This window comes from Sinocyclocheilus anshuiensis, unplaced genomic scaffold, assembly GCF_001515605.1.
Source record: "Sinocyclocheilus anshuiensis isolate Anshui unplaced genomic scaffold, SAMN03320099.WGS_v1.1 scaffold912, whole genome shotgun sequence".
NCBI lineage: Eukaryota > Metazoa > Chordata > Actinopteri > Cypriniformes > Cyprinidae > Sinocyclocheilus > Sinocyclocheilus anshuiensis.
In genome coordinates this window covers 521,360-544,016 of record NW_015549618.1, presented here as the reverse complement: position 1 = coordinate 544,016, position 22,657 = coordinate 521,360, and the positions used below count along the sequence as shown (strand labels likewise).

General features: G+C 39.5%; 1 protein-coding gene and 1 pseudogene across 1 annotated transcript in view; both read right to left on the bottom strand.

Moving 5' to 3' along the window:
- Positions 1–7,292, bottom strand: part of LOC107659333 (venom factor-like) — a 26,617-nt pseudogene extending 19,325 nt beyond the window's left edge.
- Positions 7,293–10,486: 3,194 nt separating this feature from the next.
- LOC107659332 (complement C3-like) overlaps positions 10,487–22,657 on the bottom strand; it is a 38,605-nt gene continuing 26,434 nt past the window's right edge. The window contains exons 29-42 of the mRNA XM_016448246.1: positions 19,601–19,745; positions 19,360–19,523; positions 19,113–19,268; positions 16,827–16,886; positions 16,635–16,725; positions 16,441–16,492; positions 16,270–16,357; positions 15,619–15,708; positions 15,428–15,533; positions 11,348–11,437; positions 11,189–11,272; positions 11,015–11,095; positions 10,793–10,940; positions 10,487–10,717 (exon numbers count right to left, since the gene is read on the bottom strand). Of these exons, the coding sequence (XP_016303732.1) occupies positions 10,573–10,717; positions 10,793–10,940; positions 11,015–11,095; positions 11,189–11,272; positions 11,348–11,437; positions 15,428–15,533; positions 15,619–15,708; positions 16,270–16,357; positions 16,441–16,492; positions 16,635–16,725; positions 16,827–16,886; positions 19,113–19,268; positions 19,360–19,523; positions 19,601–19,745 (1,500 nt within the window). The 3' untranslated portion in view covers positions 10,487–10,572. The remainder of the gene's footprint in view (positions 10,718–10,792; positions 10,941–11,014; positions 11,096–11,188; positions 11,273–11,347; positions 11,438–15,427; positions 15,534–15,618; positions 15,709–16,269; positions 16,358–16,440; positions 16,493–16,634; positions 16,726–16,826; positions 16,887–19,112; positions 19,269–19,359; positions 19,524–19,600; positions 19,746–22,657) is intronic.

Sequence of the window (22,657 nt, the reverse complement as noted above, 5' to 3'; positions counted from 1 at the left end):
AAGTCAAAGCCTTTTGGAAAATCTATTTGTGGCTGCGAGTTTTGATATTGTGGCGGGCTGCCACAAATAAATCAATGTATGGGAAACACAAATATTAAAAATTAAAATGAAACTTACCTGCTTGAACTCTTTCATTTGATCCAGGTGTCTGTCTTTAAAGTGTTTTGTTAGTTTGATGTGTTTCCTCATTTTGAGGTCGCCATGTCTCAGTGCTTTTATGAAGAGAGCGCATCTGCGCACCTTTCGGATAGCGCATCAAGAACTGGGTTGACCAGGTACTCGGTACCACCGGTACTTTAAAAAACCTGGTACCGTAACGTTTTCATTTTTTTAGTACAGACTTGGTACCGAAGTACCGGGTCTTTTGACAACACTAGCCAGATCAGAAGAGGAACTCATTGCTCACAGGTCGCTGCTGCTCAGCCACCTGGAGCAGCTTGGGCCAAAAATCTATTAAAAATCCAGTGAGTTGTCTTTCTGGGGACAGTTATCGATTCAGCCCAGATGTGGGCATGGATTATACCGGAACACTCCCTGACAATTCAGCGGCTAGCGACGTCATTCAAACTTGGGACTTCACGTCCCCTCAAGAGTTTTCCAGAGGATGCTTGCCGCATCCTCTGTGATTCCTCTGGGCCTGCTTCACATGCGGCCCCTCCAATATTGGCTCCAAGGCCATGTACTGTTCCCTTGTTTGGCGACTGTTATGTTTTCATTTCAGGGTTACCCACCGCTGCTTCAGAACTGTGGCCCCTTGGAAAAACTTTCGCCTGTTTCAGTCAGGCATCCCATTGGGACTGACCTCCAGAAGGAAGGTGGTCATGACAGGTGCCTCCAACTCGGGTTGTGGGCACTATACGAGGACAGACTGGCGTTCGGCTCCTGGTCAAACCAGGAGCAATGCTTGCACATCAACCACTTTAAGATGATGGCAATTTTTCTAGCCTTAAAATGAAAATATTAATAAATTCTATTACACTATATAAATGAAATTAAAAGAACACTGTCCTTTTAGGGCATGGGTCTCCAAACTCGGTTCTGGAGGGCCTGTGTCCTGCAGAATTTAGCTCCAACCCTAATTAAACACACCTGAACCAGCTAATCAAGGTCTTACTAGGCATGCTAGAAACTTCCAGGCAGGTGTGTTGAGGAAACCTGCAGGACACCGACCCACCAGGACCGAGTTTGGAGATTCCTGTTTTAGTGATTGACAACCTGTGGTCACCATTCACTTTAATTTTATGGAAAAGAGCAGCTAGGAAATTTCTCCATTTCTGTTCTGCAAATGAAGACAAAAAGGTTTAAAACAACATTAAGGGTGAACTTTGTGTCTTCAAGCAGTAATTGTCGCAACAGAAATGAAAATTACCGTCATGGCTAATGGCAGGCCAGGTTTGAAATACTTTGGTGTGTCTCTGATGGAGAGCATGTAGGGTGACATTACAATTTTAATACCAGATTTCTCTGCTTCCACAAGGTCGCTACCTGAGGAGAAGAAAGGAGACAGAGTTTTTGTTGTTTTTTCAAAACAAAAACTCAGAATAATCATACTAAAGAGTTTGGAGTGGTTGCCAAGGGGTTGCTATGCAGTTGCTATTGGATTGTGAGTGGTTTTAAGTTGTTTTTCAATTATTTTCCCACCTAAGCTGGTCATTACTGATGCTTTGACGTACACAGAAGACCCCAGTAAGCTGTTTGTGTCAAGATAGGCCTTCTTTATTTCTTCCATAGTCAAACTAACTTTTCCTCCATTCAGCTGCAAAATAAAACATGGAGTAACAAGAGTCTTGCACTATAAAGCTGATTTAAGGTACTTAAACTAAAGTTTTTTTCTTGTTTAACAACTTACATCATTTAGTTGCTTCATAGATGTGAGTCTCTTCTTTTCACCATCAATTTCAATACCAAACAGCACATATGCAACACCTTTCACTGGTTCACCATAAAGATACCTGGAAGAAATGCATACGGTGACCTCAAAATATTTGGCAATTCAGTAAAACAAGTGTAAGAATTCAATACACTAGCATTCAAAAAGCTGCATTTAATTGATCAAAAATACAGTAAAAACAGCAATACTGTATTGTGAGATATTTTTGCAATTTAAAATACCTTTAATATTTTTACACATTTTAAAATATAATTTATTCCTGTGATGCAAAGTTGAATTTTCAGCATCTTTACTCCAGTTTTCAGTGTCACATGATTTTTCAGAAATCATGCTAATATGCTGATTTCTTTGATAAACAGAAAGTACAAAAGAACAGTATTTATTTGAAATAGAAATCTTGTGACGTCTTAACTGTCAGTTTGGATTAATTTAATTTATCTTTGCTGAATAAAAGTATTACTTTATTTAAAAGAAAGACAGAAAGAAAGAAAGAAAATGTAAAATAATAATAGTAATATTAATGTTGAGTGCACATTTTTGTGCTCCGTGTCCAATAAACAAATCTACGTACTCTGTTGTCTGGTCAAATATCTTCCTTTAATCTTGCCTAAGAGATAAATCAAACAAATAAAATGAAAGAAACAAAATATAATCCTAAATCTTAAATATCATGGATGCGGTAAAGAAAACTGTGTGACTCCGCTGCATTCCAAGGAACGCACAACCGCCTGACTTCACAGTCGCGATTCTTAAAGGGGTCATATGATGCGATTTTTGAACTGATGGTAAAACTAATGACATTAAAGATGAAGCTCACGATTATGGTAAGGGGCGTTACATTTCCGACGAGTGCTTGCGGTGTTCGGCCAATCACAATGCACTGGGTCAGCTGGCCAATCAGAGCAGACTGCGCTTGTCGGAAGGAGGGACTTTGTAGAAAACGAAGCGTTTGAGAGAGGCGGGGCATAGAGGACCTACAATAATGTACAGTATTTGAAAAATAATGTGTTTTTTGAACATTAAAGCATGTCAACATATTCTGTTACACCAAATACACAAAATAATGATCTTTACAAAAGCATCATATGACCCCTTTAAAGAGCCAGTACACAATTTTAACATAGTACATATTTTTTATGTAAAATACAGAATATTTGTCAAAATGGTAGACATGAATAAAGCAAGTTTACAAATGCAAACAATCCAAAACTAAAATATTCAAAGCTGAAATGCACTACATAATATAAAATATTTGTTATTGAATCTAAGCAAAAATAGGTACCTTAATTATAAAATTGTAAAAATGGAAAGAAGAAAAAAAAAATCCATACAAATTCAAAGTGTTCCGTAATTTTGTCCAAATACACTGAGGTCATTCAGAACAGTTTGGTACAAATTGATCACACACCTGGCTGTTATTTCTACTTCCAACTTTTCTGCATCTAGTCTGAGGTGGGATGTCTTTGGAGTCACAGTGACGTTGAACGCTGGGAGGACTTGGGAGAAAGGAGAAATGCTGTTAACCGACCGACTGAGAAACATCTAGCAGAATCTGGAGGTAATATGAAGGACTTACCATATTTCTTGACTTCAAACTCTCTGCTAAAAATGTTCTCTTTTCCCTGATCAAACTTCGCAACAACTTTCCACTTGCCCTCTCTAGAAAGAAGATACTTAGTCAGCAGCCATATATCCAAAGTATCAGGTAAATCAATACCATTTTTTGTCAAATCAATTATTATTTTATAATATATAGTATCTGTTCTGTGTGCATACTTGACCACAGATGAGAGGGGGTAGGTGTTAGAGAGTATCCCATCGATTGCTTTGGCTCTAGAAATACCATGTACTGCAATAACGTCTGGATTCTGAAACATGTGCCAATTGTACCGTAAAGCATTGTTCCAGAAAAATAAAATATTTCCTTGCAAATACTGTAATGGCGTTTATGTCAATGCCAGTGACAGTCACACCTGAATCTCCAGAGAAATGGTCCTCTCAGCAGCACGGAATTCAGTGTCAGACACAAAAGCCCTGCAACGCACTGAAAAATGACAGTGATCAGGCAAAAACAGAACAATGTTCATTATAAATGAGCAGTATGACAAGTGATGTGAGAGCAAACCTGTGTCTCCAGGGTTGTAAACCGGTTTATCAGTCTGAATGAAGATGTATCCAGAGCGGAACGACACCGGTAATACTCTTTCTGCACGATGGAATGCTCTAAACTGAGCAACAATCTTCACATATTTCTTCTTTCCATCTGGTTGTAGCACATTTGGATCAATCTAAATGAAAAGACAACATTTCATTATGTTCAGCACGCAATATTTAACCCTCTGGTGCTCTTCGGTCAAAATTGTGTTTTGAATTTTAAAAAAATCACAGCTTCATCGGAATGGTACGAAACTTGGTGACTTTTATGGCATTTGGAAAGTGAACACACAAAAAAATTGAGGGCTTGATTCGAGCAGGCTAAGTGGTCGTAAAAAAAATAGTCATACTTGTGGTCTTTGGTCAAAAATAACCGACCATAGGAATTGAATGGGAAATTGACAAAAACACAAAAATTCAGCATATTTGTGTGTGTGCAATCTACAAATCTGCCACAATGCAGTGAAACTCTAAAACATCAAGAGTGCAAAACCAACACATCCATTCACACACACACACACACACACGCGCGTACACACACACACCTATGAACTGGTGTGAATGTAACACAGCAAATATGTAAAATAAAAGCAATAATTCAACTACAATGCAGTAAAAAAGTGGACAGCAAGGAAGGGGTTATACTCTAAAACATCAAGAGTGCAAAACAGACACATCCACTCACACACACACATACACTCACAGACAAACACACACACACATACACAATTATACACACTCAAATGAATTGGTATGGCTATAACCATATAGCCATAATGAGTCAGAAAACTGAAACAAGAGGTTGAAATCCGATCAGACCCAGAAGGATTAAGCTCTGATAAAACATTCCTGTTCATTTTTGTTACATTTTTTATAGAATTTTAATGTTTTGTGTAACAAAATGCTTTCTCTGTGTTCAGGTTTGACTGTAGTAATAATAATATAAAAACTGATGCTTCAAATCAACATTTCAACAACAACAAAAAAAAAATCTAAACCTTTACAAAAAGTTGTCTTTGAAAATGTCTAAATATATATCCAAACCCACAACTTAATAAAAATAAGTATTTATGTCTAAAAACAATTAGAGAATTTATAGGCCATTTATATAGAGTTATATAGGAATCTATGGGCTAAACCATGGAATTGCATACGTTTTTCTTATTTTACTCCCACCAGATGGCACTAATCAGGCTTTTTAAATTGGATTTTAAAGGCATTGACTCTATTTTAACATGAAATACTTCCATAATTGAAAAGTAATAGAAAATATTTGAATTTTTTTTTTTATTATTTTCAGTTGGAAACATGTATCATAATTATTGCATAAATATTAATTAGTACCATGAAATTCTCTCAAAATAAAAAATAAAAAAATATGATAAAACATAAATATGTAACATTAATTTTACTGGGGGGAAAAAGTTAAATTTTAGGTGTCCGGTCACTTTTGACCGTGAAGACCACAAGTGTTACTCCCAAATAAGGAGCACCAGAGGGTTAAACAAATTTAACCAACAAAGTTAACTCTGAATTAGAACAAATACATTCATAGCTAACTTCACCTCGATGGTTTTGAGGGCGCTGTAGTTGTTTTCTGAATTGAGGATAACAGAGCCCATCATTAAGGCAGTTTGGGAGACTGGGTAATAGACCGTGATGGAGACTTCTAATGCCTGGGAGAGTTTGTGACCCTCCAGCAGGATGTTCTGTTTTGTTCCAGGTCTTATCTTTGCTAGAGCTAAAACATAAAACCTGAACCAGAACACACATATCCAATAACACACAACGTGTTCAGTTTCCATATTCAGAATTATTTTAAATTATTGTTTTTGTGCTGCAAGATGTAAAAATGTCAAGGTGGTCTATAAATAAATAATAAATAAACTGCCTAAAACTCAATAATAATAATAACAAATTTTGTTTGAATAGCACATAAATCATTAAGATAATAATAATAATAATAATAACTATTATTAATATTATCATTATTTTATTATTATTATAAACTAGAAAAAAGCAATGCACAGCCTGAAATACTACTACTACTACTCCTAATAATAATAATAATAATAATAATAATAATAATAATAGATACAGGGAATACAGGACTCTCATGACTGTGTGTCAAGATTATTAAAGTCTCTTAATAAAATCAAATAATTGGGCCTTGTTACAAGACTGGTTCAGGTCGCCAAATGGTATATAACCTCAAGAAAAAAAAAGTAGTAATATTCATTATTTTAAAAATGTGTTTTAAAAAAAAAGCTTACCTTGAAAACTATGTTTGAAAACAACATATGAAATGATTAATGATTAAGATCTCACACCTGACGGTAATACTATTTAACATATTCTTCAAATAAATGAACATGTTCTCTGTTCATTGATCAGGAATCTGTTTGTTAGCTTTAAGGTCATAGGACAGAGGACAGTTACTTACGTTGGAGATTGGTCTATGACCTTATCATTGTAAGCACAGATAACAAACTCAGTTACAGATGAACCCTATTTAAACCACGATTTGATTTAAAAAAATGTATAGTGACAATTTTATATCCAACTATTTCCATAAACATTTATCACAACAGATACATACGCAATTCGTAGTTGACAAGATAAACAACATTATAAATCAATGAGGTGAAAAGTACATTTTTTTTGTACATTATAAAAAAGTTATTAATAAAATATTAAACAACGTACTGTCTTTGAGAGGAAGTCCGGCCATCAGAGACGTGACAGAGCAATGCCATCCATAACAGCAGTGGAAGGAGCATCGTCCTGCTGAACTGAACTCTCACAATATGTCAGACAACAGCAGGAGAACTGAAATATCCCTAATATCCCTCCCACTATCCACAACACAGTCATCTCCAAACTTCTTGAGTAATGTTTGCTTTATTCTAAGCACAAACAAATGGCTACATATCTAACAAAATTCAAACAAATCCAGGGTTTCAGCATTAGAAAGATCTCTAACAAACTATTCTCAACAAAATGCTATTAAGAGTAGAAAAAAATAAAAACTTTTTTGTTTTTAGTACATTGTTATAAATGTGAACAGCTATTTTTGGGCAAATACATTAAGCTGTCAGGGTTTTTCACACCCTTGTTTTACAGACACAATCTCATATGCGTTGCATGTGTGAATATAGAAGGAACCCATAAGCACATCTTCGAAAATGTGATTTAAAATGAATTTCAACGTAAACTATATTTAATAATAATAATAATTCATTTTATTTATATAGCGCTTTTCTGCTTTTCTACGCACTCAAAGCGCTTTACATTGTGAGGGGAGGATCTCCTCGTCCACCACCAATGTGCAGCATCCACCTGGATGATGTGATTGCAGCCATAGTGCGCCAGAACGCCCACCACACACCAGCTTATTGGTGGAGAGGAGACAGAGTGATGAAGCCAATCAGTAGATATGGGGATGGTTAGGAGGCCATGATGATCAGAGGCCAATGGGCAAATTTGGCCAGGATGCCGAGGTCTTACCTCTACTCTTTTCGAATAACATCCTGGGATTTTTAATGACCACAGAGAGTCAGGACGTCGGTTTAACGTGTCATCCGAAGGACGGTGCTTGTTGACAGTATAGTGTCCCCGTCACTATATTGGGTCGCTAAGACCCACACAGACCACCGGGTGAGCATCCCCTGCTGGCCTCACTAACACCTCTTCCAGCAGCAACCTAGTTTTCCCAGGAGGTCTCCCATCCAAGTACTGACCAGACTCAGCCCTGCTTAGCTTCAGTGGGCGACCAGTATTTATGACTATATATTTGAAATGTGATGTCGGAGTGAATACACTGGCAAGGATAATCTCACTTGAATGTGTCAGCTTATATGACCATCCTCTGGTGGCATTTGTGCTCATTTTATTAATTCCTTCCCTTATTATTATTATTTTTTTTTTTTTTTTATCAGGAACACATTGTACAAATTTGTTTCCCCATTTGAATATCTTAAATCTTGGCCACATTTTATTAATCATTCACTCATTTAGTTATGTTAAACCGTAGCCACTGTCATGGTTCTGTTAGTTTGGACTTTCAGTTTGCACCTTTTCCCCATTCGTTGTCATGGTTATTGATTTGATTTCATCATTCTGTTCAGGTGTGTGTCGTTAGTGTCCTTGTTTGCTGGTGTATTTAAGTTGCCTTCATTCTGTTCTTTATTGTTCAGTCGTGTTGCTGTTCTCTCTCTTTGCGGATTATTGCCCTTCAGGATTTATTAAAGATTACCTTCTACCTTTATCGTCGTGCGCTTGTGTGTTTTACAGCAGCCGACCATGACAGAAGACCAGACTAATTTTCGTTTTTTGATCAATGTTTTTTTTTTTTTTTTTCAATGGATCACTTTGCCGCCGTCAACCTGCTCTGATTGAGCAGGGGAACCGCTCCCTCAAGGGACATTTGGAGGAATTTCTGAGTCTCACACATTGGACCACCTTCGCAGACGACTGCATGAGCACGTTCTTACACGCTGGACTGAACACTGCTACACGTCCACAGTTATCCAGGGAGGGCCCTCGAGGGAGCTTTGGGAACTACACGGAGTGGGTGCTGGTTTCATGTGATTCATCCATGACCGTCAGACCAGCGGACGATGACACCAGCCCCACTCCAGACCCAGAGCCCAGCCAAACACCACCCACATGTGGGGAGCATCTGCCAGAGCCCACCGCAGACAGAGAGCCAAAGTCCACCACGACCGACGAGCCATCACCATTAGGAGCGACAGAGCTGAGGATCTCCCAGGAGCCAGAGCCTCATGCGACGTCTGACCAGGTGCGTGAGCCGGCAACGAAGCCCGCCACAGAGGATGACACAGTGGAGAGCGAGGGCGCAGAGAAATGCCTGTTCTCCTCCCGCCAGAACCGTCTCTCTGTCCTGAATTATCTGCCTTGTCCTATCACAACCACGGAGGTTGTGCCCGAACTATCAATCTGCCCTAAACTATCTGTCTGTCCCGTCACGACCATGGATGTCTACACTGAACTGTTTGCCTGTCCTGTTATGGGCCAAGGTGGCCGTTTATGAGCTCCCTGTCTGTTCCGTCACGGCCATGGAGGTCGTGCCTGAACTGACTGTCTGCCCTAAACTGTCTGTTTATGCTGTCATGACCACGGAGGTCATTCCCCTATTATCTACTATTTGGTATGTGTGGGCAGCATACACCTTCCCAGAAAACCGTCTGTCATGAATTCCCACCCAGCCTACCTCTCCCACCTCCTCTCGTGAGTCATCTACTATCTTCTGCCCTGCTGCCGCTGCATCCTGCCAGTCCCTCAGCTCATCCTCAGCTTAACATCTGTGGAATGGATTCGCTTCTGGACTATTCCGCCATATTGCACGTTGCAGTTTCTCCCATTCATAAGTATATGAGTGAACCTTCTTTGTATTTCTATAGTCTTTGTTCCAAACTCCGAGACCCTGACTCTGCCTCATCCCGTCACGGCTCCACCATGCCTCATAGCTCCCTCCTCTCCGCCGTGGCCCATCAGTACTTCAGGCTCCCTCGTCCCTCCGGCTCCGCCTTGGTTGGCCGTCGACCTGCTGTCGCCTTGGGACTACTCTCCTCCTGCTTCGCCTCCTCCCTCCGTCCCTCTGACCCTGTCAGGCTCCTCCTTCCCTCTGGCTCCACCTTGGTCCTTTGTCACTCCAACTCCACCGCAGCCTTCCGGATCCCCACCTGTGCCACGGTTGCCTGAGCCATTGGCTCCGCCTTGGCCCTCTATATCCTCTGCGTTGTCCTGGCTTTACAGCTCTCTCTGGGCTCCCTTATCACCGGCTTTGCCTCCGTCAGTCGGCCCCCTGGAGTCGTCAGCCCTTCCTCCATCATGGCTCCTCCCTCCATCGTGGGCCGCCTTCCTGGCTGTGGTCTGGGTCCCACCTGGTTCCTCCTGGTCCTGGCTCCTCCCTCCATCTGCTCCTCCCTGGCTTCTTCCTTCATCAGCTCCACCACATTGTACCAAAATGTTACTTTGTTTTAATTTTGTTAACTCATGGCCATGTTGTACCAATTTGTTTTGGGTATGTTTTGTTTGTTTTTGTTAAATTGTGGCCACATTGTACTAATCTGTTTTGTCAATTTTGCTAAATCAAGGCCAAGTTGTACCAGTTTGTTTTAACTTTAAATTGTGGTCACGCTGTATTCATTTGTTCCCTCATTTTAATTTATTTTGATGTTTTATTTTCATTAAATTGTGCCTATATTGTTTCATTTGTTTAGTTGTTTTATTTCCATGGTCATGTTGTACTAATTCATTCCATCGTTTTACTTTTGGGAACAAATTTTTCAGTTTTGTAACACTTTTTGATACACAGTACAATATGTCCTCAAGGTATTAGTTTGTTTTTACAAACATTCTGTTACAAATGTAGCATTAAATTACTGTCAATTTGCATAATTTTGGTAGTTGTGTTTTTTTTTTTTAATGCATGTAAAAGTGCCGTAGACTTAAAATCCACAGTTTTGCCATTAGTACTGTATGTTCAAAATCCAACATCTGTCTCAAGTCTGACAGCCACTTTCTGTCAGGTCCTTTGCGAAGCTTTTCAGCTCGCCGCATTTCACCTCCAGTGCGGATCCAGCCCCACATTCAGACTCAGACGGCCAGCGCTCGACCCATGTGTCCTTACCCAGCGTATACACATACCTGAGAGAGAAAACAACACCAAATTATGAAATACAAACCATAATATGTACATTTTCTGTGCCTAACGCTACTCACTTGTTGGACGTGCTCCCTCCATGCCAAACATCAGTGATGGGCCCAATGATCAGATAGTCCTGACCTTCGATCAAACCAAGTCCTGTCCTACAGCTTGCATGAGAGAGGAACATCCTCCTTTCCTTCTCGTTCAGGCCGTCCTCTGTCCCTACACAAACACAAATGGAGATTTATGAGCCAGTTTGCTGGGTACGTGAGAAAATCAGACCCTAGTAGACATACCCTCTTTGATAACCTGCACAATCTCCATCTCATACTGGTCGTAGTGACTCTGGCTGACGCTGATCAGTTTGACCCTGTAGGCTGAAGAAAATACATATTTATTGACGAGATGATGTGACATCTTTTTGGCTTTCCCACCAAAAAACACATTCATTTAACAGAAGAAACACTCACCATGATGTAATCCATTGCACACAGCGGCCTTCCTGTGTTCTTTACTGAAAGACGAGGAGTCTTCCTTCATTACACAACAGTCACCTATGAAGGAAGGTTTATAACTGGTTAAAGGTAATAAGTTGATTGAAAACACAAAGTTAGTCCAGCTAAACTGACCCTGTGAGCAGCGGCACACATTGTCTTTGCAGATCTGATCAAGCTGCTCTTTGTCTTCTGGAGGAGAGTAGAACCTGCTACAGTGTTTATCTGAAACAACAGAGTCCGGAAACACAATAACAAACTAATATTAGCACTTGAAACTAACTAACCAGCAAATGAAACAAATATAGCCTCAAGCAGCAATTAAGGAGCCAAGCACTAAGAAGGCAAGATAAATCAGGCCAGCATGGCTGGGAACATCAGACCCACTTCATCAATGAACAATTAAGGACATATTTATGATTTTAGGCAAAATGGTTGAAAAATCAAATAGAGAAACTAGTAATATGATTGAAAGATTTATAATTGTATATAATTGGTATTAATGTTCTTGGCATAATCCAAGCAATCTATCAAGATTAGTCACATGACAAGCGTCAAAGCTGTTTATACTCTATTAGAATTTTTTTTTTATTATTTTAATGTCATATTAATGGTTTATCACTTTTGACCAATAGGTGGCACTGTTACCAAATTGATGTGGTGTAGTCAGTGTGAGGTGGCAATGGCACACAGAAAGTTTGGTGTCAATGTCAAAGATCTGAGACACACATCATTTCAGCAAATTTGTTGATGCGTTAAACAATAACAGTTTCATATATTGACAAAAAATACATAAATTTTGCCAGCATGGTCGCAAGATGATCTGCATCAAATTTGGTGAAAATCAGATGGTCTAGGAGGAGTTCGAGTAGAGTTTCAAAAGTAGAGTTTCAACATAAATCAAAATGGCAGACAGGAAGATCGACTGACTACGGCAAAATTGATACTGTATTTCAGTATTGAAACTGAATTTCCCATGGTTTTTCAGCAAAACTGTAATACTTGAAACAAGAAACTAGTGAAAATGAAAATGAAATGAAAATATTCAACTGCTGTATTAAATTTAGACCTGCTCATGTTACATCGTATTTTATTATTATGCGTTTGTACAGCGTTGCTCATCATAACCAATCATACACGATTCTGTTGAGCTTAGGAATGCAGGGGCCAATCAGAAGCGGTCAGATTAGTCATTGCTGAATTTTGTTCAGACTGAAACTTAGGAATTTCCTCATCATAAGCAACAAAAGTGCAAATGTACGTACGATAAAAGTAAGAGATTCATTTATCATACAAATTATAAGAGGAGTTATGAGTGCTTAAACACTAGCTAGACTGACTGTGCTCATTTAGTGTGTGTTCGTTCACTGCATGATTCATTCTAATAAAATGCATTTAGAATGCTCCCTAAATTCAAGATATGGAATTCTATTGCTATTCAAGGCAGAAAATGTGTATATTTATATAATTTCATATAGTTAATCAATATCACACGAAGAGTGCTATTTTTTCCGCAAAAATCACAAATATGATATTGATTTATACAACAATTCAATAAACAAGCAGTTAATATTAATAGACTTACGTTTTAGACACTATATTGCCTATTTTTGCTCTATTTTGCCAACAAAAAATGGACCCAAACACAGCCAAAGCACTGTTTTGCATCTCTGAGCAACATGACGGCGTTTCGTTCCTGAATGAATCAACCGTTTAAATTATTCGGTTCAATTGCAATGATTTAACAGTGACTTGCTGCCACCTACTGGCTTTTAATTTTTACTGTACTTTTAATTTCACATTTAAAGTACCTTAACGTTTTTTTATATAATTTCAAATATCAGTATTCTACGCTTTATTATTAAAATATCAAAAACATTATTTATGCATTTGTAACTGCAGGTTAAATGCATTCATGTCCTATATTAAACAGTGTGTAAATACATCTAAATGCCTCTTCAGATGCAGCTTCTGTGTTTCCTCTGCATTGCAAAGGTGAATTTTGTTGATAATGATTTTGTTATTCTAAATCTTATTATTCTAATTGACTTTATTGATTAAATATAAGAATCTGAACAAAAGATAATGCACACTTCTAGAAAAAAAGGCTTTATGAAGGTAAAAATGCCAATAAAGGGTAAAAATCACTTTAAACTTGTTGGAAAAGATCAATTTCTGTCACTACTGTGAACTGACCACCACGCAGAATATGAAGAAAATTAGAAACTTTAGGAGTCAGCTGTCCACGGCAGTCCTGCAGCACAACACACTCAGCAAAATATTGCCTGATTATCGTTATCGATAAAATATCGAGATATAATTTTTTGTCTATTATCGCACACCCCTAGGCTAGATATTTAATTCTTCTTTGCTTAGTGATTGTTTGGAACACATAATTCTCTGATCATCGTAAAATAAGCTTTTATCTTACAATTAGGTTTTCTCAATGATAACGAGGACAAGACAAAAAATATGAATCATATTTACATAAGGTTTTATTTATTATTTGAAGGGGGCGTGGGGTGATCTGGTTAGGGGGACCCCCCCAAGAGCTTTGACACAATTCGAACACTGCCTTCAAGCAGTCTTATCATCCCGACACGTGAGTTTGAACGAGAATGCACATGTTGGCGGTAATGCATAGACGGACATTTAATCAATGTATCGATCCATATCGATGGATCGTTACACCCCTAGTATGCCATAGATTCAATAATGGAAGAAGAAAAAGAAGAATGCCAACTATTACAATATGTGCCTACGCACCTTCAGTATTTGGCCCCTAAAGAGTTCATTTTACAAGAAAGTAGTATTTCATTCTTTCTTATTTTACAAAGGGAGTCCCTTATAAGGAGATCCTCATATTTAGGGGTCCATGGTACCAAAAACTTTGAAAACACCTGACAAAAGCATGTTTAAAGGGGTCATATGATGTTGCTAAAAATAACATTATTTTGTGTATTTGGTGTAATGAAATGTGTTTATGTGGTTTAAGGTTCAAAAAACACATTATTTTCCACATAGCTCATCGTTCTGAAAAGCGAGGTGTGCTCTGATTGGCCAGCTATCCAGTGCATGGTGATTGGCCGAATACCTCAAGCATGTGACGGAAATGTTACGCCCCTTACCATATTGTGATGGCTTGTCCCGGCCAGAGCGACGAGAAATAAACATTAAACCCCATTATAAACGAGGCATTTGTTGCATCCAGTGGGGACATAAACAACGGATTATAATGACTTATACGGTCTTTTTACGCATTGCATTGCATCGCGCGGCGTAAACATAAAACCATGTCTGCATTTGTGATAAGAGAAATGATAAACTACAAAATATCTAGTTTCGCTTTCACAACGAAACACACAGAACACAAACACACAGCATCTCCACAACATGGCGGCGGCAACAACAGTACTACAGCCAAAATAAAAGTTACGCCTTCTTTCTTTGCGTGAACATTTGGGCGGCGTTATGCAAATCTTGTGTCTTACATCGTGACGTAGACATGTGGGGGCGTGTTAGAACGAGCCGTTTTAGGTAGCCGTGGTTGATTCTTAACTTTTATAAATAATATCTCTTTGGATTTGAGACTTTAGTCTTTGCAACTTTACAGACCTTCTTTATGCACCAATTGCTTGTAACACTCCAAAGAGAAAGGAAAATTTTAAATCGCATCATATGACCCCTTTAAAATGTCTTCACCTCACAGAATCTATCACGTTATGTTAAAGGCAGGGTAGGTGATTTGGTTCAAAAACATTTTTTGTTATGCTGGTTGAAAGTCTTTTCACATCCTGTTAGCAATCACTAAGTTAAGTGCTCTAAATGTATTTATGAGTATTTATATCATCTGTGGAAGGTCATCCAATCATATCCCTCAGTCCAAGGATTATGGTAGGCTGTCCTACTTTCCTGTCAATGTATGTATTTGCATGCCTCCTCGCACCCAGTTCACACTGCCCTTAAGTATAGTAAATCATATTAATGATTTTTAATGCTAATGACGTTGTTCTGAATGTTTGCTTGAGCATTTCTATGCAATTAATAGCATGTTTAGTTGCTCAGAAAAATAACTGCATGCTTCTCTGCATTATTTGCACTATTCATGCCTATAGCAGAAACAGTGTGAGGTGAGTTGAATGCCAAAGTATTATGCTTAGGGGTTTAGGTTAGCTGTGCACTTTAGCAAACATAGCTAATTAAACGTGTACTAACCTTTGTTGTAGTACTGGTACACTGTGACAGTGGAGGGCTGAAGGAGACCCACTTTAAATTTCTGATGCAGTCTGAATGAGATCACGTCCATCTGAGTACTGGACACCTGTCCGGGACATTCAGACAAAGACATATTTAATGCCGCCTTAATATACATCCTGTATAAACTATAACATTGGTTGTTAGGTTACCTTAAACAGGTGAATTATGAGGGATCCTCTGTCGCTCAGGCTGTCCACCACTTGGAAGTTGTTGATGTAGCGATCCACTGAATTTGTGAGCTAGAAAGTCACACTACATTATCGCTTCTATAACAAAATGCCTTGCTTCATACTATTTATGTAGGTAGCTGCCTACATAGTAAGCCTCCTAACTGTCAAGGTGACAGATTTGAAGCACTCTTTATAGTCAGCAATTCTGTGCACCACACAAACAGACTTGACTCACAGATGATTTCAATAGAGTTAGATGTTAGCATGTTGCTAAGCTAAAAGTGCAATACACAACATAAAAATACAAAGCACAAAAAAATGTTGGGTAGAAAAGTCCACTGGTAATGAAACTCGAAACATGCATTGTAATATTTATGATCAAAATTATAATCGACTTTTTTCTCAATTTACACCATTTTGGATGTAGCTTGTCGCAGTGCATTATGGAAATTCTCCATGACAGATACATGCAATGCTGCTTAATCTGGCCAAAATTAAACCTAAAATTAGATGTTTGGAGTGGACCTGTATGCCTTAAAATGCTGTCCAGGTAGGCTACAAAACAGTTAGCTACAGAATTAGCTGCTACCACTAATGTAGTGCCACAATATGTCATGACATTGGTCTTACCAACTCTAAATCTGAGTTTTCAGGCTCAAAGCCGGTGGGCAGGTTGATGTCCAGAATTGCCATCCTTACTTGGCGTCCCTCCAGAGCCCTCGGGGGTGCAAAGCAGTGAATTATGGGTACCGAACCAGTTTATTTAGCTATTTAAAAAAAAATCCACCTATAACTGCTTACCTCACATTGATACTAAGTCTGTATGACTTTTCTACATCCGGTGGGGGTTTTTCTAAATGGATCAAAGAGTGATACTGTAAAATTACATGTAAATGTCCCTATACATAAAGATTTTACTGTATAGGGTAAGGGTTTTACCGTAGCATTTTTAGTCTTTTACTGTTAAAACACATAAAACAGAGTTGAGAACGCACCATTAGTCTCAGCGATGGACACGTCCAGCTGAAAGCCGTTACATGTACTGTTCTCATACACATCAGGAAGCTGGTGGTACACTGTCACTACCTGGGATTCATAAAATGCGACAGAGAAAGTTTTGTAACTAAATTACGTCTTGATTTTATATTCTAATTCAATACTTTGATGTAGATGTGGGCATGTAGCACCTCCAAAACTCCCTTGCCCTTCCCAGAAGCTTCCACTCTGAATTTCTGGTCAAGAGGCACCTGGAAGAGATAATAAAATGTAGTTACTGTATTTCACTCCAAACTTCCTTTCTTTTAATCTAGCATTATTATACTGCCAAATGTCAAAAGTGCATTTCTGTAATGCAACAATACATCCATATAAAATCAGCATGAATCTCTCAGCTCACATGCATATGTTCCTTCGTTCTTGCTTTACAACATTAAATACATAAATATTACACCAGCTATGTTTTGTTTTTCATTGTTTTGAAAAAGGCAGTTGCTAACAAGTGGCTAAGTTAGACTAAAGAGGTTTTCTGGACATTAAACTGTGTTTATAATCACACTTTTGCAAACTATTCTAACTCAAACTTTCAGGAAAATGTTTTTACAGTAAAGGGGACATTGAATGCAAAATTAACTTTTACATGGTGTTTGCATATAAATGTGTCTTAGCAGTGTGTGGACACAACCACCCTACAATGATAAAAAATCCATTCACTACTTTTTTAATCCCCAAAACACCTAAACAGTCTCAATAATCAAGCCGTTCTGATTTCCTGAGCAGTGTGACATCATATTGCTCAGGCCCCGCTCACGACCTCTGACAGACTGTCCCGTATTAGCATATTTCCACCCTCAGCCAGTTGCACACTGTCCTCCATTTTCTCTGAGCTTGAGCAGTTGCAGCGACAACAATGTCTCCTAAGCAATGCAGGTGTTTTGTAGTTGGACGTAAAAGTGAACATAAGAGTCTTCATTTTCTCCCAACATCAAAGCCACTGAGGACGCAGTGGATTAGTTTTGTTTTTGAGGGAAATGCACCACCGAATACACCTAAATTTGTTTATGTCTAAAAAAATTATTTTACTCCAGACAATTTAAGGCAGGTTTTGCTAAAAAGTTAACTCAAGGATGGATCAATACCCATTGTTCATGATCCAGCTGCAACTCCAGAAGAAGTAAGTCTCGCTCTTTATATTTTTAATGATTATTTGCAAATCGTCCACGGAAGAGAGGGGCAGTGTGCGCAGAGTTCATTAGCATTTAAAGAGACATGCACCGAAACGGGTCACTGTGAACAGAGCTATTTTTGACAAGGTAAAAAGGGTGTTGTTTTACATGACTAGGGATGTAACGATTAGCTGTGAGCAGGTTGAAAATCGATTCAAATATGTCACGATTCAAATCAGCTGAGATGCTAAACAAATCGCGATACAATTGGAGTAGGAGTTTATATGAATGTATCTCTGAGGGGAACTGACTATCTTTAAAAGGTTTACGTGGTATTACGTGATCTTGCCTCTCAATGATGCATATTAAAGTAGTGTTCATAAGAGCAGCTCTGCTTTGTTTACAGCAGTAACCCAGGAAACACTGTATCATTGCTGTTCATAAGTGCCACCTGCTGTCAGAGAGTGAATATGCGTCTCATTCAGCTCATCTGCGGTTTCGTTCAGATGTTTTATGTATAGTTTCACAAAACTAAAGTCAGACCATTCTGTTTTTGCTTCAAATTTGGAAATTATACAGTCTACTTTAGATTAAAAACTACTCATGCTCATTTTGTAAAAAAAAAACGTGAGAAAATCGAATTGTGAAATCAAAACCGTGAATTTAATCGAATCGTGAGTTGAGGGAATCGTTACATCCCTATACATGACCACTAAGGAATTTTAACCAAAGTATGTTGCAGACATTTCGTGAAGAGTGAAGACCCTAAAGAATCATACCAACTAAATAAAGACTGAAAGAGTTGTTGAAGAGTAATGTTGGTGACATTGATGTTGTGATCATGGAGTCACTTTTTACTTCTGGCGACTGTATTTAGATTTCACAAGTCATAAAAGCTGTGTTCATTTGTAAAGGTTATCATGATGTGACAAAAAGTGTAAGAATCAAAGAGCCATTTTCTTCAATAATTCAAAAGTCAAAGGGAAGCAGAGAGATGTGACTTCTGGTCTACAAAGAATCACTGCAGCTCTCTATTCATGTTCAGTCTTAACCAATACGTTTTCATGTAGCATTTGTCAGTCGTGGAAGCCTATTCTGATTGGTTGACACACACTATCTGATCCAGATAATTCCATAAAAGAGCTCTGTATATTTAAGAACAAATGTCCAGTTTCATGCAAGAGTGAAGGAAATTCGGACTCATATATTACATGACTGTAATTTTGCATCACAATAATGCATTTTTAACATTTGGCAGTATATTGCCATATTTGTCTACAAAAGAAAGTTTTGAAAGACTGGAGATCACACCCGTGAAGATCGGGCCACATATGCCACTTTTGGATTGAAAGTCCAGCGTACGTCACTGCGACCGGGAACACTGAGCTGCACCAACAGATTGAGGTCATGAGGAGGAGGCCTCTTCACCAGGTACTCAGACAAGGCCTGTAGCACCACCATAGTGGACTGATGGGGAAAAAACAGCCATTATATGAATACAAATGTACCTCAAATACAAGAATAAGACAATTAGCAAAGGTTTTCTTGTGTTTTTTACCTGTGTAGAGCCGTATCCTCCCCCAATGCCACGCTTCTCGTTAAGCCATCGAAAGGGGGCGGCTGCCTCTTCCATGTGGCCACCTTTGATCAGCGCTAACAACGCATAGCCAGTAGCTTCCAGCGTGAAGAAATAATTACTAGAGTCAGGCCAGTGGGTACGATCTGTTGATAGAAAATAAAGATTAGAAAAACAAGAGCACACGCAGCAAGATATTTTTTTGTTTTCAAAGGCTAAGTACCAGGTGAGGCTAAATTTAGTAACATGCTCTTCATGCAGCCGTGGTTGGATACTGCTAAAGCGTAGCATGCTATAGCTGCTGTGTACGGCCTCGTCAGTCGGGGGAAATGCCCTCTTAGATACAGCGCTGCTCTTCTAGACTTGTCCTGCAATAAAAGTAGAAACAATTTACAATTAGCACCACTGAACATGTAAAAACATATATGTTATTAAATTTCAGTTTTCTGGTGGGCCCGTAAGTATGGCATGAATCAGTGTTGTACCTTTGACTATTGACTGATTTAAGTTTTTTTTAACTAAAAATTTTTTTATTTTTTTTTACTTTAATTAAAAACAGTGTGGAAAAAACTGGGGAATATACTTCAGGAACATAAGATGCTGAATAAGTTTCTGCTCTTCCTATTTCTGTTTTCTGATTGGTGGAGGTCCCTTCAAGATTGTGGGGAGTGTACATTTAATGGGAAACATTTTCTTTGTAAAAAAAAAAAACATGGCATGTGCCATAGTCTTTTTGATGCGATAGACCCGAGTTCGAATCCACCTTTTGCCAAACATGTTTTTCTCCCTTTTCTAATCTCACATCACATCGGAAAGGCATTTATTTTCAATAAAAATTAAGGAAATAATCGAAAAGTTGAAAATAAAATATCTGGTAGGGTTAGGGTGGGTGTAGGGAGAGCTTCATTTTCCCAATGAGGTGGCATCCATTCAACAATTTGAATTAAAATTATAATTTACACTCACTACGTTATTATGGTCACGATCTGCTACTGTGTTGGAGCGAGGAAACGCGGAGACGTGGGAGAATTTCACGATGAACAGACTTTCTTGAGACAGAACACAGGGGCAGTCCAAGAGCGTGACAATACCTCCCCCTCCCGGAAGGCGCATCCATGCGCCTCATAACATCCAACGGGGAGGGGGGGTGGGTGCTCTGGAGGCCTCTAGGGACAGGCTTAACACGGGACGGTAGGCCTCCAGGGCGGTACCCATTCCGGGACCCATGGCAGATCAGGCAGTTCAGGGAGCCATGGCGGAGTGGGTAGTTCAAGGGGCCATGGCAGAGCCCTCTCTGGGCTGGACGTGGGAACAGGAGCACTCTCTGGACTTAGCTTGGGGACAGGAGACCTCTCTGGGCTGGACTTGGGAACAGGAGCCCTCTCTGGGCTGGACGTGGGAACGGGAGCCCTCCCTGGGCTGGACGTGGGAACAGAAGCCCTCTCTGGGCTTAACGTGGCTGGACGTGGGAACCGGAGTCCTCTCTGGGCTTAACTTATGAACTGGAGCCCACACTGGAGTGGACTCAGGGGCTGGAGCCGACACTGGAGCGGACTCAGGGGCTGGAGCCGACACTGGAGCGGACTCAGGGGCTGGAGCCGACACTGGAGCGGACTCAGGGGCTGGAGCCGACACTGGAGCGGACTCAGGGGCTGGAGCCGACACTGGAGCGGACTCAGGGGCTGGAGCCGACACTGGAGCGGACTCAGGGGCTGGAGCCGACACTGGAGCGGACTCAGGGGCTGGAGCCGACACTGGAGCGGACTCAGGGGCTGGAGCCCACAGTCTCTTCCTCCACATTCTCCTCTTTTGGGCAGAGGTGAAGGAGAATACTGCTGTCATCCTAGGGCTTGGAAGTGAATCGGCCAGCGGGCCTGACAATGGAATGGCCAACGGACCTGACAATGCAACGGCCGGCGGGCTTGACGCTGAGCTGGTTCTGGATTGGGGCCTGGACGCTCTCCAGACACCGGAGGATACCTTCCCTCCAGCTCAGTCCAGTGGTGTCTGGGAGGTCCACGGGGCGATGGTAATTGGCCCCGATCCAGAACAACGAATTAAGCGTGGCGTCATCCAACGCCATCATCACGGCGAGCCCGCAGAATTCCCAGGTGAATTCTACAAATGGGAGATCCTTGCGGGCTAGGGCGGCAAATCTCGAGGCGGTTTCCATGATCACACAGGGAACGGGAAAAGAAAAACTTTCAAAAACGGGGAGAAGGGGCGCCGCTTACTGTTCGGTTTGGTGTTCTGTCACAATCTGCTACTGTGTTGGAGCGAGGAGACGCGGAGACGTGGGAGAATTTCACAATGAACAGACTTTATTGAACGACAAGGAAGGAACACACACATATCACGGGGAATTGGCATTTAACACCGAACGCAGAACACAGGAAAACACAGGGCTTAAGAAACAGGAAATCAACGAGGTAATTACTAAGACACACCTGAACCAAAAGGACACAATCAAACACGGGAGAAACTGGGTCACAGGGAGAACATGGGGAGCAAAACACAAGACAGGAGCACAGGGGCAGTCCAAGGGCGTGACAGTTATTGCATACTGTTTTATAATTTACTACAATACTGAGGTGCATCAAAAGATCAGCATTTATCTGAAATAAAAAGCTTTTGTAACATTATACATATACCATTAAAATGCTTGGAGTCAGTATAATTTTTTTTTTGTTTTTTGGGGGGAAATGATAGAAATTAATACTTTTTTTATAATTTACTGCAATATTGAGGTGCAGATAATTGCCACTATTTGCAATAAGTAGTATAAATAGTAGAAAATCCTGCTATTTTATCATAGTGTAAATAGAATCTATAGCTATTTGCACTTAATTGCTTCTATTGATATTTAGACAGTGCAAATAGCCGCTGCCTTTAATTTTTGTACCATATTACTTTATTTTAACGCAAATTTCTATTCATGCAATAAAATATGACATTGTTTATTTCATTTATTGGAAATTAACTTGCAATTATTTAATTCAGCTATTTTCCTAATTTAACTTGGATTAATTATTTAATTTAGATATCAACCAAATTATTTAATTTAGTTGTTGTTCTAATTATTTAATTTAGCTTTTTCCCTAGTTATTAAATTTAGGATTTGTCCCAATTAGGGCTGTGAATCTTTGGGTAGACAGCGATTCGATTAGATTCACGATTCATAGGTTTTCGATTTGATTCAAGAAAGATTTTTGCAAATTCAGAACGATTCAATTCAATTCAATTCACAATTAAATTCGATTCAATTCGATTAACGATTCGA